Source organism: Cucurbita pepo, chromosome LG09 (genome assembly GCF_002806865.2).
Source record: "Cucurbita pepo subsp. pepo cultivar mu-cu-16 chromosome LG09, ASM280686v2, whole genome shotgun sequence".
NCBI classification, from domain to species: Eukaryota; Viridiplantae; Streptophyta; class Magnoliopsida; order Cucurbitales; family Cucurbitaceae; genus Cucurbita; species Cucurbita pepo.
In genome coordinates this window covers 1,387,096-1,413,524 of record NC_036646.1, presented here as the reverse complement: position 1 = coordinate 1,413,524, position 26,429 = coordinate 1,387,096, and the positions used below count along the sequence as shown (strand labels likewise).

General features: G+C 40.0%; 4 protein-coding genes and 2 long non-coding RNA genes across 9 annotated transcripts; 3 read left to right on the top strand and 3 right to left on the bottom strand.

Annotated features, from left to right (window-relative positions):
- Positions 1-380: 380 nt before the first annotated feature.
- Positions 381-4,594, top strand: LOC111802647. Its single transcript, XR_002816278.1, has 5 exons — positions 381-745; positions 897-1,088; positions 1,229-1,295; positions 1,880-1,979; positions 4,208-4,594. It is a non-coding gene; the product is annotated as an uncharacterized LOC111802647 (long non-coding RNA).
- Positions 1,315-5,312, bottom strand: LOC111802643 (putative U-box domain-containing protein 42). The gene is made up of 3 exons (XM_023687076.1): positions 4,127-5,312; positions 3,729-4,035; positions 1,315-2,938 (listed from the first exon to the last, which is right to left on the bottom strand). The coding sequence occupies exons 1-3, from the start codon at positions 5,279-5,281 to the stop codon at positions 1,344-1,346; spliced, it is 3,057 nt and encodes a 1,018-aa protein (XP_023542844.1). The 5' UTR covers positions 5,282-5,312; the 3' UTR covers positions 1,315-1,343.
- Positions 5,313-5,628: 316 nt separating this feature from the next.
- Positions 5,629-6,655, top strand: LOC111802648. Of its 2 annotated transcripts, none has more exons than XR_002816280.1 (3): positions 5,629-5,720; positions 5,809-5,971; positions 6,285-6,655. It is a non-coding gene; the product is annotated as an uncharacterized LOC111802648 (long non-coding RNA). The 2 variants fall into 2 exon arrangements; XR_002816279.1 differs by having other exon boundaries at positions 6,276-6,655.
- A 324-nt stretch (positions 6,656-6,979) lies between these two features.
- LOC111802637 (DNA-directed RNA polymerase 1B, mitochondrial-like) lies at positions 6,980-14,672 on the bottom strand. Of its 2 annotated transcripts, XM_023687069.1 has the most exons (20): positions 13,862-14,635; positions 13,315-13,551; positions 13,037-13,170; positions 12,840-12,906; positions 12,594-12,652; positions 12,264-12,381; positions 11,815-11,928; positions 11,586-11,717; positions 11,089-11,505; positions 10,887-10,937; positions 10,500-10,570; positions 9,942-10,026; positions 9,684-9,836; positions 9,421-9,495; positions 8,473-8,562; positions 8,339-8,386; positions 8,053-8,167; positions 7,832-7,935; positions 7,436-7,666; positions 6,980-7,233 (listed from the first exon to the last, which is right to left on the bottom strand). In XM_023687069.1, exons 1-19 carry the CDS (start codon positions 14,633-14,635, stop codon positions 7,556-7,558), a joined length of 2,955 nt encoding a protein of 984 aa, XP_023542837.1. In that variant the 3' UTR covers positions 6,980-7,233; positions 7,436-7,555. The 2 variants fall into 2 exon arrangements, with proteins under 2 accessions (XP_023542837.1, XP_023542836.1); XM_023687068.1 differs by having other exon boundaries at positions 6,980-7,666; positions 13,862-14,672.
- A 1,623-nt stretch (positions 14,673-16,295) lies between these two features.
- Positions 16,296-17,961, top strand: LOC111802640 (UDP-glycosyltransferase 89A2-like). The gene has a single exon (XM_023687074.1). It carries the CDS (start codon positions 16,395-16,397, stop codon positions 17,823-17,825), a length of 1,431 nt encoding a protein of 476 aa, XP_023542842.1. The 5' UTR covers positions 16,296-16,394; the 3' UTR covers positions 17,826-17,961.
- Positions 17,962-21,670: 3,709 nt separating this feature from the next.
- LOC111802639 (phosphatidylinositol 4-kinase gamma 5-like) lies at positions 21,671-25,331 on the bottom strand. 2 transcript variants are annotated; one of them, XM_023687073.1, is made up of 3 exons: positions 25,023-25,318; positions 24,709-24,875; positions 21,671-24,254 (listed from the first exon to the last, which is right to left on the bottom strand). In XM_023687073.1, the coding sequence occupies exon 3, from the start codon at positions 23,963-23,965 to the stop codon at positions 22,034-22,036; it is 1,932 nt and encodes a 643-aa protein (XP_023542841.1). In that variant the 5' UTR covers positions 23,966-24,254; positions 24,709-24,875; positions 25,023-25,318; the 3' UTR covers positions 21,671-22,033. The 2 variants fall into 2 exon arrangements, with proteins under 2 accessions (XP_023542841.1, XP_023542840.1); XM_023687072.1 differs by lacking the exon at positions 24,709-24,875 and having other exon boundaries at positions 25,023-25,331.
- Positions 25,332-26,429: the final 1,098 nt, after the last annotated feature.

Genomic DNA, 26,429 nt, shown 5'->3' with positions numbered 1-26,429 from the left:
TGTCATATTCATTTCCTTAGAGAGGCTCTACAAATATTGCCCAAGTGAATGATGAAAAGGACTGTCAAATCTTGAATATCAAGAAAAGGGATATCCCAGCGAAATGAGAACGAGTCAGCAGGCACCTCTAAAAGACACGATGATGGGAAAATCATCAGAGATTGGATGGAAAGGATGGAAGCCTTTCCAACTGCTACGGCCAAACCGAAGCACTTTTACAAAGAACACGACAGAGATTACTAGAAATTAATACAAAGAAAGAGGTGGTGGTTGCAATGGGTCGCTATTGCCGGCCTTACGCCTGCTCTGTTATGTTATTATCTGGTACAGATGAAGTTGAAAATGCAGGTTTTCAGGCTTTGGTCAAGCAAGGTGACATCCAAATGTTTTGTTTGTTTAATATTCATTACAAGCCTAAGATAACTATTTTTAAATCTTAAGTATTTTTTTTTGGTGATTATTCTAGCCAGAACGGGTATGGATTCAAAACACAAATACGACAACAAACTTAGTAACACGTTATTTCTTAAAAAATTTAGAAGTGGGGTCATAAAAATGAAACATGTATTAAAATATATAAACACATATCTCTACATGAATGAAATTCAAGGCAAATAGTTGGGTAGAGGAAAGGTTCCTTTTTCTAGGGTGCCTCGGAAACAGATTCAGTGGAGACGGGGTGCGTGACTACGAATCATGGTGTCGGGGGTTCGAATCCATCCTCACTCACAACCGGCTAAAAATGGTAGGACTTTTCCTTCTACGATTATGCATTTATATGCTTCAAAAAAGTGTGTTTGATGTATTTTGCTTCAAGACATATTTGACAAATATTGAACTCATGGACTTAGGACTTAGTATAGCTCGAGTCTAACACATGTCTATCATACTAACAGGTGTGTATATGATCCGACCAGTATTGAAATGCTCAAGTGGTGTAAAACACAAACTAAAAGGTTCATGTTTCTTAGGGATTATCGTTAGATCTGATTTTAAAATAAACGAAGTTTTTCCTTTTAAAATTATGATCTTCGCCTTGATTAATATATCCAGACATGCTGCAAGCAAGATGACGTTGAAGAGAAAAGGTCAGCCTTCTCCCTTTTATTTGGGTTCTAGTTCGGCATGCATATGCCGATTGTTCGTACAAATTTACCTCAAATTATTATGAATTCATTTCCATCTTGTTCGAAGGACACCCTTTTGATCGCACGATGATATATTGTAGGTGATGTCTGAAGTTACCCAGCTTCGCAAACGCAGCCAGCAGCTTATTTCGAGGAGCTACGAACTGGGTAAACTTACTTTTTCCTTCTCATTTGTACAGTGTCAATATACACTAATCATAGAGTATAGTTAGGAGAAGAGAAATTTGGTACCATATTCAAATGGGTCAATATCTTCTCAGCTATCTGCCTTGTTTCGCTGCTCCCTTGATGTGAAGCAGCCGCCAATATTGCAGGCAATGATCTGTCCTGTGATATATTGGAAAGTGAGACTTCCCCACCTTTGAGCAAGAACTTCTCTATCAACCAGAAGGATTTATGCCATAGAGATTCTTGCTTGTGCATTCTCACCACATTCAGGACATGCTTTATTGTGTCAAATTCGTTTAGTAGGCTCACACTTCTGTCCACATCCACTTCGTCATCCACAAGCGTACAAATGGCTGACAGAGCTGCCTCAGCTACCTCTTCCTTCTCATTGTCTAAACACCTCAATAGCCTTTCAATTGCTTTTGCATTTACTAAACAGAATGTGTTTTGTGAAGAGCAAGCCCCTTTATGAACTGGGCATACTCGTAACTGACCCTTCTTTGATGAACCTAGCGATAGAAGCTTGGGTATGTGGAGAAATTTTATGACCCTTTTTCTTTTAGTGTCTAGGGGCTTTGATAGACTCATGGATGCTGATGAGAGTTTCTCCAACCCAATGGCGGATAGCTTTTGAACTTCATCACTTGATGTTTGCGCCAGCAGGTTAGTAAATACTGATGTAAAATTGTGAAATTTTGCTATAAACAACATTTGTGGATCATGAAGTGTTGATGTGAATCTGACAAGAATCCCCACCGAACCCTCTAGCAAAGTACTTGCATACCTGTTCATTCCCATTCCACCGCTCGGTATTTGATCGATTGTTTCCATGATCTTGGACACAATGTTCTTCTTCACAAGAACGGTGTTTAGAGCCAGGCTCTGGTGAGGTAGTTTTGCTAAGAATGTTGCTGAAAGTGCCTGCCTCTCTGTGACTTGGTCTGTCCAAGTAATGCTACTGATAAGATTCTCCACTTGATCACTGGTTTCACAGAGTCTTTCTGCCATTGTGAAGCCCATGTAAGGGCACAGTGATATAAGCAGTTTTATTGCCACAATTCCAAGTTCTTCATCTGGGCTATTGAGGAACTCTATGAGGGTATCACAAGCTTCAGTGCTTTTTACCCCTGAAACAATGGTGTCCATTGCTTTTGGAGATTTTGTCAAGCATAATAGTATTCTAATGAGGCTCTTGCTAAATTCATCTGGGGTCGAGATATCGAGCAAGTCGATGATGTTGTAGACTATATAATCTGAGCTCATAGTGGAGCCATGAGCATTAACTTGAAGTGTCTCAAGATCGAGACTGGACTCGCATATATTTGCCAGAATTTCAGCTGCTTCTGTTTTTGGATCATTAAGTTCATCACAGATGATACGAGTGAAAATCTCTTCAGCCATGACTTGTACAGTTCCAGCTTTTGCAAGTATTTCACCATTAGGTCTGTGAGATGAAATTTGCAATAAAGCTTTAAATGCCGCATTTCGGACAAGTGTATCTCCTTCGTGCACCATATCGACAAGAGCTGGAGAGGCCTTCTCAGCTACATATGCCATACAATCTTGTATAATAACAATCTCCCCAAGATAGCTTGCCATTTCTATTCTCATCCACTCATTACCTGTATTTAAATTACGTAATTGTTTTGAAATTGCCCCTATTTACTTGCTTCGAGTTTAAATGCAACAAAAACAATATTAAATTCTGAGGTGAAGTGTGTTGAGGATTATTGAAAGGAGTAGTCCCACATTGGCTAATTAAGAGGAAGATCATGAGTTTATAAGTAAGGAACACCATCTCCATTGGTACGAGGTCTTTCGGGGAAACCAAAAGTAAAGCCATGAGAGCTTATGCTCAAAATGGACAATATCATACCATAGTGGAGAGTCGTGGTTCCTAACATGGTATCAGAGCTATGCCCTTAACTTAGTCATGCTAATCGAATCCTCAAGTGTCGAACAAAGAAGTTGGTAGCCTTGAAAGTGTAGTCAAAAGTGATTCAAGTATCGAACAAGGGGTGTACTTTGTTCGAGGGCTCCAAAGAAGGATCCGAGCCTCGATTAAGCGGAGGCTATTCGAAGGCTCCATATGCCTCAAGGGAGGCTATATGGTGTACTTTGTTCGAGGGAAGGATTATTGAGGATTATTGAAATGAGTAGTCCCACGTTAGCTAATTAAGAGGAAGATCATGAGTTTATAAATAAGGAAACTATCACCATTGGTATGAGGCCTTTTGGGGAAACCAAAAGCAAGGCCATGAGAGCTTATGCTCAAAGTGGTTAATATCATTCCATTATGGAGGTCATGGTTTCTAACAAAGTGTGATCGTTGAATTAGCAACCAATTTCCATGCTACCTGTTATGTACATTTAATGATTTTTAAGTTGGGAGCGTGAGAATTTTACACTTACCTTCAGTAAGATGCCTTACTAGGGGCTCCATGAGTCCATATTCTGCCATGAGCTTGATATTAGTTGGAGATGTCTCTAAGTTTCTCAAGGTTTCATCTGCCTTTTCTGAAGCAAATTCATCAGACCTATCGTCCTTCATAACGATCAGCATCGAAATCCCCCCAGTTACTGAACCAATTTGATCAGTCAATGACTGTGTTCTTGAAAGCTCATGCAACAGAAGCAAAGATGTGTTCCGGATTGACCTGTGACCACTTGATAGTAGATTGACCATTCTTGACATGTCCAATTGGTTACAGATTATCTTCTGCATAATAAGAAATAGTAAAAGATGTGTCCAAACTTCTGCACTTTTGTTTGTTTTATATAATAATAAGACAGTTGTAGTGAATTTGAACCTTGTTGTCTTCATTGATTTCTGCCATTTGATGCAATAACTCAAGAAGTGCATATCTAACATCTTTGTTTCTGTACTCCAGACACTTGACGAGCAAAGGCAACATGTCAAAATTGAATATCCGTTCTATGTTGAACTGCTTTCCTTTGCTGATGCTCGACAGGTCTTTGATTGCCTCGAGCACCATTTCATCTGAACTGGCTAGGGACAGAGCAGCTCGTGCGACTTTGATTGTTGCTATCTCATTACGTTCCTTCCATTTGTCTATTGTAGACTTCAGAGCTCTGTTTGAATTAACAGCTTTGGACACAAGCTTTTGCCCTGTGACTGGGCAGAAAACTTCCTCAGATTCTTCAAACTCTTCAAACCACTCGACGATTGCTTTTCTTTCGTATGTCACTCCCGTTTCAAGGCTAACCGGATCATCCATGATGTCTTTCGTCAACGGACAGATGAAGGTCTCGAAAAGAGGCTCTATGTAGTTAGCTGTCGAGGGTCGTTTTGTCGAAACTTCTGTGACATTTCTATACTTAACAGCTTCACTCAACTCTGACTCAACTGGTGATTGTGTATTGTTTGTGTCCCAGTCCATGTCAATGGGGTATAGATCATTTTCAATAACTTCTGGTTGTTCATCCGACGAAGAAGCTCGCATCTCTTGCTCGTTAATTACGGCTTGAGCTGTGACAATTTTAGAGGATATATTCTGCATCTCATCTGAAAGTGATAGAATAGCCATTTTCACATAATTCTGATCCTCAAAACTATAGGTTGCTACCTTGTTCAAGCATTCACCCATTTGTTTTATCAGCTCTTTTAGTGGATCTATGATGCTAATGGGTTCAGAATCTGAGGCTTGTTGAATGCCTGTCAAGAACTTCTCCAGAAGATCCTTTGCAAGATTGATGCTTTTGTTTAGAGATTGGAGGATTTCATCAAATCTTATTGGGTCTATTGCTTGTAGCTCTATAATGGCCATAGATGCTCGATAAAAGTAGCTTCCAATCTCAATAAAATGTCCATGTTCTTCAGTGCACGTTGTGGAATCTATGATTTTTGAGATGGAAGCTAAGATAAGTTCAGCCATAGACATATTTGGGTTTGTTTTCATGGTGGCCATGTGATTTCCCTTTGAAGAATACACATTTGCTATCATATGCCACTGCTTGCTGGCTTTGATGCAGAATCAGTATCATTCAATAGATACAGAACTTTGGGGATCATACAATCATATGCCAAATCATGCGCAGTTCTTCCAAACTCTTCTGGTTTGAAGAAAGAAAAACTTCAGAGTATGTGTAGAAAAAGCAGATAAGATCAGATGTTTTGTTATGAACAGTGAATACAAAAGTCTGAGATACCTTGATTCAAGCTTGTTGATATCATCCCAAATCACTGTAGATCCTGTTAACTTGAAGCTGCTACTTGCTCAATGATTACCATTGCAGACCAGCTCGCAGGTACTTTTATTGAATCAAATTCCCAAATTGGCACTTATATTGCCTTCGATCGAGTAAACATACGGTTGGCTGTGGGCATATACCTGAAACACAAAGCTGATGGCTCTATCGAGAGGACTCGTCTTGTGGCAAAAGGTATCAGACAAACCTATAGCATGATTATCTCGAGATGTTTTCTCTAGTGGCCAAACTCAAAAAAAATTTATACGAGTCATTCTGTCAGTTGCAGCATAGATCTTGGAGACAACATTAGCTCGATGTCAAAAAGGCCTTTCTTCATGGAGACCTACACGAATTGGTTTCTGTCCGTCCTCCATCTGGGTTTCGAGCTCAAGGGGAGAAAGGGAAAGTTTGAAGGTGAAAAAAGACGATATCTTAACGTGAAGGTTAGTGGATTTAGTTCCTTTATGTAAATGATTTTATATTGTTGGTTGAAAAACTGATAGGGAAGACTAAAGTGTTAGAAAAGAAGACTGGGTCAGATCCAGCGGCAGATTGAATAGAGTAAATTGAGATTTATAATGTTTCTTTACTAGAAGATCACCCAATTAAGAAAATGACAGTTGAATTAATAATTGAGTCCCATGATTCTGTTTTCCTATTGGTAGATTGAATGTGGTTAGAGATCAGTGTAGTTTTCTGGAGATTTGTTCATGGTGTTCTCTCAGAACAAGGTTCGTTTCTTTAAAGTCATTGCAGATTCAGGGATTTCCATGCCATGGATTCTTATCATCTACAGAAAGTTCTTCAGCCTTCAACGTGCTTCAAGTTTCAAGTCAAGGCAGGTTATGGTAAGCAGCCAAATAATGGGAAACTCAACCATCTAGATGAGCAACTAATCTGGGTCAGCCTTGATGCACATGTCCAACAGGAAGTGTAGGCCCTCTTTTTTTATGGGATTCTGTCGCATGATCTGCTGCAAAACGAAAAACACCTTGAATTCTTGCACTCACCATTACTTCTTGAATTCTTGCACTCACCATTACTTTTATAATTCTCGACCTTTAAATGCCCTAATAAATAGGCACAAGTCATTGATTCTAATCCGAGAAAGGTGCTATATTTTCTACAAAACTCCTCCTGTCTTAGTCATTTCTCAAAAAACTCCAAATCATAGGACACGAGTGATAACAGATGAATTATGTTTACAAAACCAACCCTAAAATTTGAAAACCTGAAAAGTTACATGGTATGGAAGAAAATTTTATTCTTTTTAATCAGGTTCATATTATAATTTCAAGTCAAAGGGACAACTTATGCATTTGATTAGCTTTTAGGTAGGAGACACCATTGAAACTTCTTGGACCCAATCATCTTCTTGTAATACAATCTAGAAAGGACAAAAGTTAAAAGAGAAGGTATGGCACATGGCCTCTCCTCTGCCCCAAACTTGAGACCCCTAACAAAAGTGAATATTTTGTTTCTTCCTTGAAATAGTGAATAATCAACAAGTTTAAAGCGAAGAAACAAAACAGACCTCGCTACCAATACTTTCCTTCAACTTTACACATAATATGTAATAATCAAAAAAATTTGATTACAGTTATAACTACATGGCAAAACTCCAGCTGATCTTTGGGAGATTACTCCGAGATCTTACTTCATTGATCACACTTTGAAAGCCATGTCTCTCAGCATCGCTGAACCTCTAATTGGTTGCAGTGTCAGAACTTAAGTCTGGATCAGAGTACAATGAAGGTAGAAATTCCGTAGCTCCCAAATATAACCTATCTTTATTTTGTAAGGTAAAAGTTGAATACGTGAATGGCAGATTGAACTTCCAGGTTCTAAGATTTAGACTACCAATGGTTGGAGAATATGTTATGTACAAGTAGCTGGACAGCTCTGACCTCGAAGAAGCAAACTTGCCTCCAGAGTCTGATTTCAAGAGTCGTAGACAGGACTGTATGCCAGCCACAGACGTGTAGCACATATGAGAAAGAGCATCCGACTGAAGTATCTAGGCTGCACTAATTGAAGAAATAGGAAGATTGCAGGACATCCTTGAGATCAAAGTCTCCCCGATCGGGTAAGGGCGGAAACTTTAAAGTGGGGAAGGACTTTTGGAAATTTTCCAGTAACTGTGAAGGCAAAAACCGTTCAATTTGTAAGTAAAAGAAATTCCAGGACAGAAGAAGACAACTAGATCTTTGTAGCTACAGGATAGTACAGTCAATGTGTTCTATTTTGCCTCTAATAACCAGGATAAGTTAACCGATCAAGTACACATGGGGCGAGATACTTACATTCTCCAGAATAGGAGCCTCGTATAGCTCAACAAATTTCTCCCTTAGTAGCCTGTTCATTACGTCAACATCGCATGCATGGGTCCAATATGAATCATGGACACCTGTAATCAAACATGGTAAGAAGAGATATGGCCACGATTGAACACTTAAGAATTCACATAAGTTCACTGAGATAAAGGACCCAATCAATAGAGAAGTAAAAGAAAAATGAAGTGAACCTGCAAAGTTAAGGCCTGCCCTTCTGCAGGCGACAGCAGTCATCATCATATGAGAACCATCAAGGGAGTGTACAAAATTTGGAGGAAAAGCTGTTTTCTGACGCTTAGCCATGACCTACAGAAAATAATAGGAATTATCCGGCTAGTAAACATATGCAACCAATGAATTGCACTACTGCATAAGTGACCCTTCTCAAGAGAGTTAATAAACTTGAAGCGTCTCAATTTCAAAAGGTTTTTAAACACATCGAGTCTACTCAATAATTCCTGATTTGGTTGGCTTTACCTTGTCAGTTTCTCGTTGTAGAGTCAACATTTGCAAGGAAGTCTTGATCTGCAATAAGTCAATTACAGTTTCAGTTTGTTGGAGAAGTCCAAATCATTGTTAGCTTAAATTTCACAAATTTATTAGAACTTTACAAAATGTCTTCCTAGTTGCCGGTAAGGTTGTACCACTGGCAGACCAAGAGGAGTTGTCCATCGAACTGGCTGATTTTCTGAAGCTATTACCTGTTGAAAATTAAATGTGTGAAAAGCTACACCTTAGTCGAGTGACACAAAGGCAGAGGAACGCTTGCTGAAATGCACATAATATCAGATATCTATACTTAACTAAGATAAGAAACGTAACATTGCTAAAATAACCCACTCCTCAAGATGTTATAAAATCAAATTATTTGAATTACCTACGGTAAGAAGAGGGAAGATGAGTCTGAAAATTGAAGAAATATATGTACGAGATCACAACCCTTGTAGTTGTATTTCAAAATTAAGATCTTTGATCGAAGACAATATTAAGCTCAATAAGGGTTTGGGTAAAGGGTGAGATTCTAGGAAATATGGCTGGTCGCCCAACCATTGATGTTAAAATTTCTCAATCTCCACGTTGTGGCTCTATGTCGTGGTAGGGGGTACGTGAGAAATTGAAACGAAATAGAGGAAAATCTTGACTGGAAGAAATTTAGTAGGATAGGAAACTGAGGAGTTGGGAGATTTATCGAGTGAAGATGGAAGGTCGATGCATTAAGGCAGTTTTCTCCTAAACATCTATTTTTGAAGCTGGTAAGATCTGATGGGAAGACTATCCAGTTCACTTATGGCTGGAGAAAACCAAATGAGCCTAAGTAATGTAAATGATGTTGAAAAAAGTGGGTTAGTAAAGACTCTGTAAGTCCCATGTGGGTGCATGTTTATGACGGCTTCAGCGTGAAGGTTTCACCAATCAATGAAAAGTCCTTTCTTTTTAGGAAGGAACACAATTTACAAGAGGAGGGGAACTATCGAAGAATTCCCACTTCAAGCTAGTGATACTACGAACTTTATCAAAATAACCAAAATAATGACAATATCAACAATTAAGGACCGCACCTTTGCACATTCACCAAGCCAGCTCATGATACTTCTTGCTGCTTCAAACATTTCCCCCAAGGCAGTCAAGGTAGTCTGCACGATAAGTCTTCGAATCAGCAGAACGTTCATTTCAAAATAATAATAATTGTAGTAACACATTTTTCTTGTAAATATAAAAGAAAAAGTTGTGTAAAAAAAAGAAACAAAACTATAATATGCATGCAAATAGGCATAAATGTGCTACATTTTTCTCACAAGCAAATGGCAGTTTATTGACTCACTCTAGCTGCATAGCAAGAAGCTGCAAATAATTGTGAATCATCAGCAATGGATGCTCGTTCTTTCAACCTTTTCTTAATCTGATCCCGTGCACCCATATACGTGACACCATACACGGATGTCATGACTGTTTGTTTCACCAGTTTACGATCCACCTAATTGCAGTCACAAATATGAATCCATTAGAGGAAAAACATACAAGCAGCTATTAGAAACAGTTCTAAAAAAAATTATTCTCATAGAATTATTAGTAACCAGACCTGATTGATTAAAAGTCTAGCATGCAACGCATTTGGATTAGTTGCAGGATCTTTCTCTGCATCACTTCGTATTATGTCAAGAACTCTGCACCCAGAAAAATATACAAATAAAAAAAGAAACTAGATCCCCTCCGAACGCCAAAAATATGCTCTAAAACACAAGTCATTTGCAAACTTTTATACCGAAAGCATGGAGAATACTGTCTAAATAGGTATTTTTCCTTTCATACTAGTTGGTAAACGAAGCTTCCAAAGTTGAATGCAGAGAGCAGAGTCACTTAAATTTTATCTAAAAAATATCACTTGCATTGAGCATACTTTCGATTTCTATAGTTCATGGAAAGCATATATTAGCTCCCTTATCATAATGACCAGGCTTCAAAATACTTTTCAGCTTATTCAAACAAACATGGCATTGACGCCTGCCGGGTTATTAAGACTCAACTTTCATATGTAAAAAACACCAAAGAGCAATTTTAAAAAAACATTAAAAAAAAAATGAGGAACACTTAAATAATCCTCCCTACAATCAAACATGCAAACAAGAGATGCAGTAACCTGGCAGCAATTCCTGAGTACACATCTGCGGGCTTATCTCCTGCTACAAGGTTGACTGCCGCTGCTCCCAACTGAAGAAAAATGACACAATATTAAATGCTAATTAAGAAACAGACCGTGTCATCTCAAAGAAGACTTTTTTTGTAAAAATTAAGGAGTTCCTAAAAATAGAGATAGTTAAAAGAAATATTTTTAAAGTTCTTCGTATGTGTAGTACAAGAAGCATTATTTAAATTCAGGTGCTTTTAGCTTCGAATAAGCAAGCATTGAGGTATTTTCAATCCCCGAACACGCAGAATAAGAAATAGCCAAGTAAAAATGGAAGTAGCTTCACTTCTCAGCTGACTTTGTATCTTAATCTTATCTAACTAGAGAAATTAAAAGTACCTTGTCCCTCCCGAGAGCTGCATAGTGTTGCAAGCCATTGCAGGAACCATCCTGCCAAATCATGGGGAAATAAATAAGGATAAACAAAGATATATACTGCAGAATAGCAATATGATTATGGTTTCGAAAGGGATAAAGTTGCAGAGAACAAAAATGGCATCCATAATTTGGGGACGAATTGCAAGAATAATGTAAGTAGTACCTGGTGTACAGGCATATGGGAAAGAGTTGTTTCCGGCGATGGACTTCTTAAAGCCTCTGAGAGATTAATACACACTGCCAAGCACTGAAAAGGATCCTCTGCGCCCAACCACCAACGATTTCCTTCTAGAGGCCTGTCTGCCGAATCAAAAATCTCATCCAAATGATTCTCAGTAAATGATATTCGATCCTTGTAAGATAACTTGTCCACACCACCAGCGTATAGATTTGCCAAATGTATCTTCAACCAGCGTAACCCTGACTCGCCAAGTGGCCGTCCCTCCGCAAATTCTAGAATTCCTCGACACATATCAGAACCAAGATGATTCAAATGTGGATGCATTGGGTATGCACGACCTCGAAAATCTAAGTTGTGAGGATAGTAAAAGCCCTCCTCTTCTTTCATTTTCCTGGCCACCTGCTCACAATAAAAGTAAATTCAAATGTATTTGACAAGAGTATTCAAATTTAAATTCTATTCATTCAATAAGTTCTTACTGCAAGCTTAAGCTCAATGTCACACCGCTGTGAATGCCTCTCACTATTCTCTTTTTTTGCAGCCTTGAGTTTCCACTTCCATTTTCGAATTTCTGCTTCATCTTCCACAGTTGGCTCCTCTGGTAGAGGAACCTGTAAAAATTGAAGTTAAAGTTACAAAAAAAATAAATTTCATAAGATAGGAAAACATGCAAATAGGACCAACTAGCATTCTTCTTCTGTAACATACATCTTCACGGTCAACCAAATCAGCAAGACGACCACCACTGGTCCATATCCTGTCAATAATGCTAAGGACTCTTTTGTTCACCCTCCACTTGGTTCTTCCAAGAGTATCAAGTGCCTAAAAATGCAAAAATTATCATATATTACGAATTCTTTAGTAACTGAAGTTCAAAAAGAAACTGCAAGATGATTTTTTCTATGGGAAAATCTTAGGAGTTCCTTCTAAGATGGTATCGCAACTTCAAAGACAAAGCCCATGAAACATATAGTCAAATCAAAAACCTTCTTCGACAAAGAGGAAGTACCAGAGTCCTAATATCTTATGATCGTCTCTAGAGTCCAGTGATATTAATTTTTCAACATGGTATATGGGAATGGAGGAAGAGGTCAGGCAAAACCAAAGGTGTGTATGTAAATCATTAAACTAGGAAACAATCATCAGAACTCTCAAACCTCAAAAACAGGCTCTAGTTGTTTCTTTGGAACCCTTTTAACTGCTTCACGTTGCTGCTTTGCCCCATGTATTCGCATAACATATGATGGTAGGAATAAGTGTGCTCCTTTATCATACCTACACATGAATAGCAGACATCAAACACCAAACATAACAAGCATACAGCACAAATGAAACTTAAGCTTCAGAGAATACGCATCATTCAGATATATATTCTCTTCAACAAATGAACCAGTAAATATCGTTACATGAAACTAGGTTTTCAATCTCTGAATAGTATGGAAACTATTAGAATTTATTGAAATAGATTAAAATATAGAGTAACCTACCCTGTCCAATTAAGGGGAGGCACCAGCATAGGCATATATGGTATGACCATGTGTCTTGCCTGAGACAAAACTGAAGACAATCACTAATCCAAGACATAAACTGAGTAATTTTGAGAGAGAGAGAACCTTGCAGAACTACAGAGTTGCATAATCATACAGCAAAAATAATGTCTACAAACTATTTATAGAAAAGCAACCAAATTCACACCGAGTACGGAACAGCCCACAATGTATGATTTTACTTACAGTTTTCTCCAGGCCTCTGCGAACAAGTGGATCGCATTCAATAACACCATATCTTCTGCTAGTCTTTCTGCGGGAAGAAACAAAATGGTAATAATTAGTAGTAGTAGTAATACAGATCAGACATAGAAAGAATATGTAGAAAAATTGAAGTGAGATAAATATGAAAAATAAACAACGAGAGCAGAAGGCTCATTAACTGTGCTTCTTTTGTGATGGTTTTAAGAGTATGGACAAATGCGGGACGAATATCAGGAGGACCCCCTCCTAACTGATCCATTGGAGGTTGAATATACGCTGTTTCAATCAATAGCTGAATCAAACGACAACCAACCTGGAAGGCAATAGAAACCAGAATTAAACAATTTCTCGCTGTTAATATGTGTACATCAACATCTACAGTAGCTCACAGCAAGTACACCAGAATTTACGCATTACTTCACATTGAGACTATGGGCAAAAAATTAAAAACAGAAACCTTCACATGCGCATCCTGGCCCCAAGGCTTTAAATGGTCGTGTTCCTTGACTATCATCCTAACTTGCCGCAACTTCTGTTTTTTCATCAGGTTGGTGACTTTTTTCCTCAATTTGTCTTGTTCTTTGGCCACTTTCTCCTGGTCTTCGACCACAGGTTCAGTGTCTCCTTCAGTAGTTTTTTCATTACTGTTCCTCTTCTTCTTCTTCATATTCTCAAAGAACTTGTGTATTCTAACCTATTTCGTAGAAAAGAAAATTGTCCAAACAAATATTTCAATTACTTCAACACTTTTGTTAAAAATGTCAATCAGAGTTCAGATGTTCATTGCCAAACAAGAACAAATATATCACATATCTAAATAAGAGAAAGAAAAACTGACAGAATGAGGTAAGAAACCTTGCTATATGATCGATAGCTCTCAATATTGGAAAGAAAACCATGACTGGTTTTTTACTTTGATACCTAGCGAACTTCATATCAATGGGAAATCTAAAACAAATGCAAAATTTTAGACAATAAAGTAAAAGAATTTGAAACTAACCAACCTCGTGTTCAATGGCTTCTCCTATCTGACAAGCAGCTTGGACTACCCTGACACTACTGTTTCCTCCACTGTTAGTCATCAACAACCCCATTAACTTATGCATTGTAATCACAGCCATCATATCCGCCGGCAGAAGATCAAAATAAGGAGCATGAGACACTCTACTCTTCTTCTTGCAAAACTCCTGGTCTGCAGCAATTGCATCACGCAAGGGTTCAAACCAACCAAGGAATAAAGACTTTATGTAAGGTAAATTGGGCGCCAACTTCTGCTCACACATATCCGTTAATAGCTCTTGATACTCTCTGGCAGCCTCTTCCCAAGCCTCCGTCTCCATCTTTATCTGTCTCTTCCGTAGAATATTGTACTTACCTACCCTCATTCCATCCACCATTTTCTTAGGCTGCTTAAAGTGAGACTCCACCTTATCTTGTTTGCTTAGTTCCTCCATCAATTCCTGAATTTCTTCCGACCCTGATAAGTCCTCCTCGGAAATCGCAGCCTCCGCAGCAGTTGCGTAGCCTTTGGCATGGTTTAGAACCCCATAAAAAGCTACGGGCTCGCTTGAATGTGCGAAATTGGATTTCGCAAACCCAACTTCACGGGAATGGAAAAAGCTGATTCCACGAGAGCCCTCTAACAGGCAACATGATTTCAAGCTTCCAAGTGTCCTGGAGGATCTAATTTCCTCAACAGAGATAGAGTCTTCAATAACTTTTCTGGAGAAGAACGTATCCCTCCTTGAAGCAGCTCTTTTGACAATGTTTCTCCACATTCTCTGGTAGTAGGGATTCCGAATTCCCACAACAACAAGTTCAAGCAATTCAAAACGCAGCTGAAGGAGATGGAAAATGCGAAGAACTGATAGTCGGAATATGCAGTTTCTCCGAAATGGCAGTGAGAAACTAAGAACACAAACTTGAAAAAAAAAAGAATTCAAACGCGGGAAGGATGAGAGATGAAGGTAGAGATCTCAAAATGGTGGGAGAACGGAGAAGAGAACCACAGCGGCGGCCATTAAACCCTCCTAAAACCTACGTTTTCTCCAACATTTATTCCTTCACCCATTCTTCAACCAGGTCAAAACCCGACCCGTTGGGTCACCGCACAATGTTAGCCCGCTTGTTCTCTTATTGGGCCTAATGGGCTTACTCGGTTTTTTTTTACGCACCATTGATCGACGAATATTCGGCCCAAATTTCGGAATAAACATTAATGTATAATGTAATTACACAACTTGGACACACCCAATAATCCTCAACAATCCTCCCCTCGAACAAAGTACACNCCAGGTCAAAACCCGACCCGTTGGGTCACCGCACAATGTTAGCCCGCTTGTTCTCTTATTGGGCCTAATGGGCTTACTCGGTTTTTTTTTACGCACCATTGATCGACGAATATTCGGCCCAAATTTCGGAATAAACATTAATGTATAATGTAATTACACAACTTGGACACACCCAATAATCCTCAACAATCCTCCCCTCGAACAAAGTACACCATAAGCCTCCCATGAGGCTTATGTAGCTCTCGAATAGCCTCCCTTAATCGAGGCTCCTCCTCTCGAACAAAGTACACTATAAGCCTCCCCTGAGGCTTATGGAGCTCTTGAATAGACTCCCCTTAATCGAGGCTCGACTCCTTTCTCTGAAGCCCTTGAACAAAGTACACCCTTTATTTGACACTTTAGTCACTTTTGACTACACCTTCGAGTCTCTCAATTCTTTGTTCGATATTTGAGGATTCTATTGACATGGTTAAGTTTAGGGCATGGCTCTGATACCATGTTAGGAATCACGACTCTCCATAATGGTATGATATTGTCCACTTTGAGCATAAGCTCTCATGCCTTTGCTTTGGGCTTCCCCAAAATGTCTCATACCAATGGAGATAGAATTCCTCACTTATAAACCCATGATCTTCCACTAAATTAATGAATGTGGAACTCACTCCCAATAATCCTCAACCGAGAATGGGATCTTGATGAGGTATAAGTGGCATTGAAGGGGATGTTGGAGGGTCAACGTGCCCGTTGTAGCGGAGGTAGAGGAGAGGAGGAAGAGGGAAAAAACAAGTCATTAGATAAGGCATGCTTCTTAGCGTTCTTGCTGGCACAAACACTGCTCAAACTCACCACTAATAGATGTCATTTGTTTTGACCCATTATGTATCATGTCAGTCTCAAGATTTTAGAACGCATCTTTTGTGTCAAAGCGTTTTTGCTAGCACCAACGCTACCAAACCCACAGCTAATAAATATTGTCTGCTAAAGTCCGTTATGTATCGTCGTCAACCTCGCAATTTTAAAACACGTTAAACCCTTAAAAAAGAATTAAAAGGTCAATAGTGCCAATTTTACTTTTATAATTTAATAAATATATTTTTTAAATAAAATACTTTTCAACAATTTATTATTTTTTTATTTTTACAGAAAAAAAAAAGTATTTTGAGTGGAAGAAAAACCAGGTCCACTAAAATTGGAGGCACTTCTGAGAATTGGTCTTCGTCTTCCTCATTTCGCCGCCGTTGAAAAGATGTCGTCTTCACCGCCTCCGCCGCCGCCGTCGACCACCACTCCCCACCTTCTGGTTTTTCCATACCCAGCTCAAGGCCACATGATCTCACTCCTCGATCTCACTCATTATTTAGCCTCCCATGGCGGCTTCACCATCACCGTCTTGATTACCCCCAAAAACCTCCCCCTCCTTCAGCCCCTTCTTCAAGCCCACCCTTCAATTCACACTCTCGTCCTTCCCTTCCCGGCGCACCCCAATCTCCCCGCCGGTGCCGAACACGTCAGCCAAATCGGCAACCACGGCAACTTCCCCATCATGGTCGCCCTCCGCCAACTCCACGACCCGATCGTCCACTGGTTCAACTCCCACCCCGCCCCTCCCGCCGCCATCATTTCCGATTCCTTCCTCGGCTGGACCCAACACCTCGCCGACCACCTTCAAATCCCCAGGATCGTTTACTACTCCTGCGGCGCATTCCTCGTCAATGTTCTTCACTACTCTTGGCTCCACATTAAAACCGACCTTTTCCGTTCTTCCCCTGTCTTCCATTTCAACGAAATCCCCAATTCCCCCTCCTTCAAAAAGGACCATTTACCGTCGTTAATCAAGCGGTACCAGGATTCGAACCCGGATTGGGATTTATTAAGGGACGACGCGTTGGCTAATACATCATGCTGGGTTAGCGTCTTCAATTCCTTCGAGACATTGGAGGGTGAGTTCTTGGAGCACTTCAGGGATTTGAATGGCGAAGGGCGTGTGTTTGGAATCGGACCGCTAAATCTCATCGGCGCAGCCGATGGGCGTAGCTCAATTCGTGATTCGACCTCGGAGGTACTCACATGGCTCGATGGCTGCGCTGATAGTTCGGTGCTTTACGTTTGTTTCGGGAGTCAAAAGCAGCTGAATCAGCAGCAAATGGAGGCACTGGCTTCCGGGCTTGAGAGAAGCGGCGCTCGATTCGTGTGGGTGGTTAAGACATTTAATCAAACAGTTGGTGGGTGTAATGAAATACCAATTGGGTTCGAAGATCGGGTGTCGGATCGGGGAATTGTGGTGAAGGAATGGGTTCCACAAGTGGCGATATTGAACCACCGAGCGGTCGGGGGGTTTTTGAGTCACTGCGGGTGGAATTCGGTGCTTGAAAGCGTAACGGCGGGGGTGCTGATATTGGGTTGGCCGATGGAGGCGGACCAGTTCGTGAACGCTAAGCTATTGGTGGACGACATGGGGGTGGCGGTGCGCGTGTGTGAGGGGGCGAACTCGGTGCCTGATTCTGATGAGTTGGGGAAAGTGATCGCTATGTCTTTGAGCGGAGACTGTCCGGAGAAAATGAAGGCAGGAGCGCTCAAGAGAGCGGCGGTGGACTCTGTAAGGAGTAATGGAAGCTCCTGGAAGGACATGCGAGGCTTTGTCGACAAGCTGAAGCAGCTTCCTTGTCGGAATTTCTAGTTACTTTTGTGAGTAATATTTCGATCCTCCATAGAAACCAGAGCATTGTATCAGTGTATGTTGTTTGTATGCTTATAGTGTATGAACTGGAGGGATTCAGGCATCCTATTCTAAAGCAGAGTCCTTTGAATCAGTACTGTGTAAGTTGCATGAGTTGGTACAACAGCTTTCACTTCCATCTCATGAAAGAAGGGGGAAGATCAAACATTTCCCGTGTGAGATCTCGTATTGATGGAAGAGGAGAACGAAACATTCCTTGTAAAGATGTAGAAACTTCTCCCCCTAATAGACGCGTTTTAAAACTGTGAGGCTGACGACATCTACTATGTTGACCTTATCTCTTGTCACTAGTGAGTTATCTCCATATGCATTACAAGTGTATCATGAATCCTAGTGCACGCTAGGGTAATCTCAAGCGAGACGGGATGTAAGAAGGCAGGAAGTTTTGAGTATAAAGAAGCCAAGACACCATACGTAACGGGCCAAATCGGACAATATTTTACTAGTGGTGGGCTTGAGCTGTTACAAATGGTATCAGAGACAGGAATCGAATGGTGTGCCAGCTAGGACACTGGACTCCTAAGGGGGTGTATTGTGAAATCCTACATCGGTTGGAGAGGAGAACAAAACGGACAATATCTACTAATGGTGGGCTTGGATTGTTACAGAAACTTAAACATCAACCTCATAGTAAATATATAAACACTTCTCGTTGATCATAGGGAGGCTTTTGGTGGATATATATGGAGCTATATGAACTTTAAACCAATAATGAACCGATTTAGATATCCAAGAAATGTTCCCCTTAGAACTCCCAAGGCAGAAACTTTTAGCAAGGACATGGTGAAGCGCGATTTTCGGTTTGTCGGGCTAGTGATTCTCTATTCATTCATGCAAGTTGCAGGGTGGACGATTGATCATCTTGTCGATTGTTTTCGGCATGGTTGGCTGAGAATCAAGTTGGCCAAATGCCTTGAGAAATGTCGACAAATGCCTTTTGTCGATTGAGTTTCATGATCGGACTCTGAACTTGCTCTAAATTGGCTGAGAATCAAGTCCAATGACCCTATTTGATATGTGGAAATCACTCCATGGAGAGTAAGATTCGGATTACCTTGTTAATCGAATATCTCAAGGCAAGAACATTGTTTGAGATTCGAATCACTCCACAAGCAAAATCGATCATGTCTAGCTTGAATGATTCTTGTTGATTAAATACCTCAAGACAAGAATACTTGATTGAGATTCGAATCACTCTACAAGCAAGATTGATGTCGAGCTTGAATGATTCTACATGCAATCTAAACTACATAGAATTGCAAAGAAACTTAGTCATGGGCTAAAGAAAAGCACAAATGCTTCTTTTATTATATTTTCTAAGTCTACTTACAAATACAGCATACCTGGCTTGCCTCAAAATGAAACTATTCTAAGTCTACTTACAAATACAGCATACCTGGCTTGCCTCAAAATGAAACTATTATAGCCATTTCAAGAGTGGTAACATTCATACTGTCATAATTAACCATTGTAACCTAGAGTAAATAAAAAGTCTTAAAATACATTAATGAAATATAATAACTCTCCATTGTAATCCACCCAAAATTTATAACATGAAACTTCATTTTTCTTCCATGTGTCATGAATTGAAATATATTGTATGATTGATGTCTCTAGGTTCATATCACTATTTCTGTTGAGTTAGAAATAGATCTGTTTCAACTATAATATGTATTTCTACTGTTTCAAGAGGTCATATCAGTAGCCCTTTAATCAATTACATTTGGGCTATCGTTCGAGATGGTTCGAGTTCTTATCTTATTCAAAAGATTCTTATCTTACTCAAAAGAATATGATGAAGTGTAGATTAATAAATCGTGTTATCATATTATACTGGAAGATTTCCTACCAAGATTTGAGATTCCTTACACTTTGTTCCCACTTTATCTAAGTCACCGTGCTCGAATGATTCCTCTAAAAATCTTTCAAATTGTGTTGGGACCAATATATTCTCGTTTCTTTCTATACATGTGTAATAGTTGAGCCCACTACTAGTAGATATTGTTCACTCTAATTCGTTACGTATTGCCGTCAGCCTCACGATTTTTAGAACGCGTCTGCTAGAGAGGTTTTCACACCCTTATAAAAAAATAATTTGTTCCTCTCTCCAACCAATATGGATTTCACAATCCACCCCCTTCCGGGCTAGCGTCCTCGCTAGCACACTATCTGATGACTGACTTTGATACCATTTATAACAGTCCACCCCCTTTGGGGCTAGCATACTCGCTGGCACACTATCTAATAACTGACTTTAATACCATTTGTAACAGTCCACTTCCCCCTTCGGGGCCAGCGTCCACGCTGACACACTGTGTGATGATTGGCTCTAATACCATTTATAACAGTCCAAGTCCACCGCTAGCTGATATTGTCCACTTTGGCCCTTTACATATCGCTGTTAAACTCACGATTTTTAAACTGTATCTGTTAGGGAGAGATTTCCACACGCTAGTAAATAATATTTCATTCCCCTCTCTAACCAATAATCTCACCACATACCAATAATCTCACCACATAATTCCCCCGAATTGGAGCGAGGACTTCAAATTTTCTGTTGTATGAGACTGCTTAAGACTTGTGACCAAGGAAAACAGGTTCAAAGCCCAAATTCATTGCTAGCTAATATTGTCCGTTTTGGCCCTTTACGTATCGCCGCCAACCTCACAATTTTTAAACTGCATCTAAGGGAGAGATTTACACACGTTGACAAATAATATTTCATTCCACTCTCCGATCTCACCACATAATTCCCCTGCGTAAAACTTGTGACCGAGGAAAACAGGTTCCGAGCCCCACAGTTGTCTCTATCCTTTTCCTTCCCTATTTTATGAATCATTTTAGCTTGGATTACAAACCATTCAAAGAACAAAACAGGACCCCCACCAAATAGACAGCCTACCAAGAAAAACAAAACAGGTCAAATCACAAAATCTGGCTCCACCTCATCCCTTCTTTCACCTGTTACAATCTCTATGCGCACTTTTTCTTTCCCTTCCACCATTTTTCAACCTAACTTCTTGATTAGTTTCATGCTAATCCAAGCTATGGTGACTCCTGAATTGTGTATGCGCACCAAACTTCAACCTGATCAAAAAAGGGAAATTCCAACAACAACAGAGCAAGCTTTTCACCACACACAAATCAACTAACAGCATTCAACTTCAAGTCATTATCTCAGTCTTCCAAAAATCGAAAAAGAGACTATGATCCGATAGGATCGATGATGAGATAAAGTCTTAAAGAACGGAAGAACAGTTCAAAAGCTTAGATATATTTCATGGAATCTAATAATTCATCCATGGGGTCCAAACGATCGATGATATTTCTTTACTAATTATCGCGATCCTTCTTTGTTTGTTCTTTTTATGTAGTAAAGAATGGCTTCAATCATTTCCCCAATAGCTAATACAAAAGAAAACATTACTGCTGTCCTTTGTCAAATTATACAAGTTCAATGACTAGTGAAGCATTATTAAAAAGAAAAGAGAGACACAGACATGACGGCACGAAAGAGAGCAAAAAATAATCAATCTATGGACGGCAGCCACCTGTATTGAAAGGAAAACAGAGGCAATACAACCAAAAAAGTCCTAAGGTGGTCATCAACTATGAAGAACAGCATTTGAACTTACAGAAAGTTTCACCTTAAGATAACCAAATTATTCTCCAAATAGATAGAATCATGAAATCAGCAAGAACATGGAGTCAACAACAAAAGAAGAATGATATCATACTGGCACATCGCGTATGGCTGAAGAAGGAAAAAGAATAAAAGAATCAAGTTAAGGCAGGTATAGAACATAGAGTACCTATTTACATTGCACCTTTTTGAGGGTTTCAAGTTGCATACAAATTATTTATCAAACAAGTTCACAAGTCAAAGGGGAAGAAAGGGTAGGAGAGAAATACCAAGGAATACAAACAATTCTACCAGCAAGACTATCACTTAGCTGATGAGAAGAATATATACAGCAAGCTCCTCTTACTGAGCTCCAACTATGAGTAGCTCGATGTCGAGGATGAAAACCCACAATGCAAGCCAATCCTAATAGTGAGTCGTCGCGATCACTTCGATAATTCTAATGCGCTATTATTTAATAAACTATAAAGCTCTCTATCACAGCAACATACTGAATCTCATCATCTCAAAACTGGCAAGAAGTACCAAGCCTCTGCCTCTGCCTCTGCCCGAGCGCTGCAGATTGGCGTTTGGCAAATGCTGGACGGAGCACCTCTGGAAATTTATCCAGAAACAGTGTCCATTCTTCGTCGTTCATATCACCGAGCTTCACAAAGCTGACACTTGGAGGAAACTGCTCATTTGCACTCCTGTGCCCTGCAGAAGTGTTGGTAATATATCCATATTCAGGTTTTGAGACCTGGTACTTCTGGTGTTTCTGGTTCTTATCGCCCAGTATGGTGTTCTTGAGGGACATGGAAAGCTTTGTCACAGCAGAAATGGGTTCAGAAGGTGGAAAGGTTGCTGTTTCTCCTTGCTCCTCCCCAGCACTATCTTCTCCCTCTTCTTCAATGCTTTCCTCTAACTTAGAGAGTGGATTGCGGCCATGCATGCCTCCAAGTCCACCAAACTGGTAATGAGACCAGCCCAAACACTGATCCGCTGCCACACTTGAGTTGTAATCTAATTCTCGCTCCTCGCAGTCTAAGTCGAATTGGAATTCATCGTTGCCCCAGTCATCAACGGGAGAACAGAGCTCCCTTTCTGCTATGATCTGCCTAGCCTCAAGACAGACTAGCTCAAGTTCACTGGGTTCCTCCTCTCCACTACGAAATTCCCTGCTCATCATCTCACCAATCTCAGCAAGACAGAGACCACAAGCAGCAGCTTCCTTCAGAAAAATTGTACAGAGTACCAAAACCCGAAGGCAAGCATCACGAATCATGGGGAGCTCCATCCGAAGCATCTCACAGTCTTTGATCGGATTAAGATTTTCAATATACTTGAGCTCATCCTCTGAAAATGGGATTGACGCTTGAGGCCAATGGATCCACTCAAAGTACGGATCTTCTAAAGTCTCCGGCAAACAAAGACCGTGATCTATAGGAATAAGCTCCACTTGACCAAACCTTCCTATTCCATCAAGTTTACGAACTAAGAGATTCCCAGCATGCCTATCAGTATTAAAAATCCTGATATCTAGGATACCTATACGATGAACAGCAGCAACTGGGAAGCTAGAAGTCCCATGATCACTAGCATCGAAATCATGTGGAATGAATTGTTGGAAAGAAGCAATTTTACTGACTGACTTCTTCTTGTGAGGCTTGTTACCATTCACCCAATCATTCACATTAAAGATTGAATGAGTGATCTTCACCAAGGCTGTCGGAGGCACGTTTGCAAAATGCTCATAGTCAAGAAGATATGCTGCAACTTCTCTGAATCCGGTCTCCCCAACACGCACAGAACGTTTAAATCCTGGCTGTCCAAGAGCTTTACCAACAAAACCTTTTGGATTATTTGGTGCAAAAGGTTCCTCATCAGTTGGCTTCACAATTGCAACACTTTCACCTTTCCCATTCCTAAAGTAGTAAGCACCACCAAGCCCACTATGAACAGGAATTGGATCAATACCCAACTTAATAGCTTTCACAATCTCTTTGACCAACCGTCTCGTGCCAGAAAAACGCTCGGAATGCCCCAATATCTCAATAGGTCCACTCTGGTCTCGAAGTCGGAGATCCTTCCCAGTGGGCGAGAGACATGGAGTAGACGAGCTTCTATGCATCAGATTTCTCGTGAGAAGAAGAGGAGAATCACTTCGAATGGCAGTAAGATCATTCTTTAGAATCACATCCCCAAATGTCAGCGAGCTCTCCTCGGTCGGAATATTGAGGGCAATCTGCAATCTCCTTTTCACCGTATGAGCATTGTCGTTGCGATCTAATTCCATTCCCAGTACACATCCTGTGTCAGTTTGGACAAAAACTTGTCTCCTTCCAACGGGTAGCTTTTCTTCCATTCCATTTCTTGCACGGTAATCCCGGCTGAGTGGGCTCTTGAGTGCTGCAACTGCCATTTGAGTCTGAACTGGACTGTCCAACTTCCGTGACATTAAACAATGAACAAAAAAAGGAGGACGTGCTTGCAGCCAACGACTGAAATGGCCAAGGAAGAGAAACGAATTCCCTCCCAAGAAAATTGCAAACTCAAAACAGAATGCTGGTTCAAGGAAACCAGAGTCTAGGACCCCGAATAATCATTAATTGATAGAAGAAGCATCAATTCCGGCCATCTTTCTCAAAGAAACAAAGCTCTGAGATCCAAAAACACCACAGACAAAAAGATGCAGCCGAAAGCTACAACTACAGATCCATTTCTCCAGACTCACAGCACCTGATTATCTGCGGGAGTAAAACAAAGAAATCAAAATTAACAATTGACCTGAAGAAACAATAAAATCGATACAAAATTAACAACCAATGAAGACTTTCAAATAAGAGTCCCCATATCTAGAGCTGGGCTAGAGATTCGACAAAAGAATGCATACACCAAGAACACTCAATTATGCATTATTTATGGCCCTTTTCTACAGGGAAACCCAAATTCATTGTAAGATAAAAAAAATCAATAGTTACAAAAGGCCGATAGGATGAAATACACATTCATCGATTAGCTTACACGTTGTTCTGAGTTTATAAAAGGAAGGGAAAACGGTGTTTTCCCTATATAGAAATTTAACATCTCGATAAAATTTCAAGGCCCAGAGCCAAAGACTCCAAAAACAGATTCTCCCAGTGATAGAGAAAGAAGAAGAAGAAGAAGAAGAAGAAGAAGAAAAAGGATCTCTTCTCTAACCACTTCATCGTGTAAGCAAACAAATGATCGGAACGAGATCCTCATTCGCCCTCAAGAACAAATTCCAACAGTTAAAGGAAATCTGTGAAAGGTGCACCTCCTCCCCCCTCCCCCTCCCCTCGGGGCAGGAGAGAAGATCCACAAGAGACCAAGCTCAATACGACGTTCTGGAGATCAGAGAAATGAAATTCAACAATGAGAAACAAGTAAACAGAAAGAAAGAACAAATAGAACACCATCATTCATTCAACACATACTCACAAACAAAACAAGCATTACAAAGTAACAACTTCGAAATCGGAGAAAGAACTCACCTGAATTCTATAGATCCTTCAAGATCCAACAAATTAAGTAATCAGATTCCCCACCCAAATCGACGCTATCCGTGAGCCGGCGCCGTCAGAGCTTCGCAAACACAAGAATGAGAGGCCTTCGATGAATCAATATCAAATCCAAGAAACAGGCAGATCAAAGAATCATCCGAGCTAGGTGAAGAGAGAAATCAAAACCCACATACAAATTCTCTCACAGTTTCCTCTATCTCTATCTCTCTTCTTTTTATTCTCCGTTTTGCCTCTCAGAAATCCGTCCTCTGTGAACGCTCTTTAACTCGAGTGAGAGAAGCCAGGTTAAAACAACTAACCCTGGTTACATGCCGACCCACTCTCTTGCTCTGGCCTTTTAGATTCGAACACTCTGGAAGCGATGGGGAGAGCCGTTGATGATGAGAGATGCTGGAATTAATGACCGTACGATGAAAGGGGATGGTGACGTGGAGATAAGAGATTCGTTAGTGACGTGGCAGGTCACCTCGAATTGTGGGACACCTGGTTTCATCAGCGACCGGACCGGGCGGGTTTTCTTATTTTGGGTTTGCCCTTTCGAATCTGTAGTTCTCTGTACTACCCAGTTTCCTGCCCCAATCTGACCGTCAATTTTAACACCATTGAATTTACCAAATTGCCCCCATGTACTTTTTTCCTTTTTTCCTTTTCTTTTTCTTACCTTAATTAAATAAATATACCCTTCTTGTCATTTCCAAAATATTTGATCTCCTTAATTTTTATTTTGTTTTTATTATTTTATTTTTTTGTTTGACATTTACATTTAAAATAATATCTTAAAATCATATTATCCACTTTACAAACAAAAAAACAATGAGTATTATAAGGAAGATATAATAAAAATCAGTAGCTCCACCATAGTATGATATTGTTCATTTTGAGCTCGAACTCTCGTACCTTTGATTATGGTTTTTAAAAAAAAAACCTCGTACCAACAAAGATAATGTTTCTTACGTATAAACTCCAAGATACCACGAGTAATGGGCATGCATTATGTTTTCACGGCTCGAACGTTTTGTGTTGATATGAATTTTGTCGTGCATTGGTATTTTTGTGTTACTTTAACTATTTTATATTACTATTATTGTTGTTTTATTGGCCTTTTCATAATTGAGAAAGAGTCGTTTTATTTAAGCCATGCCAGCTGGTTATGAAAATGACGTGTCAATTCTATCATCATCTTCCAATTTGACCGTAAAATGATTTATTTTTTTATTTATTTGCTTTTTCCCCCTTAATTCCGAACCGGAATGGGACGGTTCAGCTGAGTCAGAGTCCACGCATGAACGAGAATCCCACGTGGCGTTTCCGCGTAGGATGCTGCCAATTCAAGACACGATAATTTCATTAATAATTCCAAAATTTTATTTCCTACGT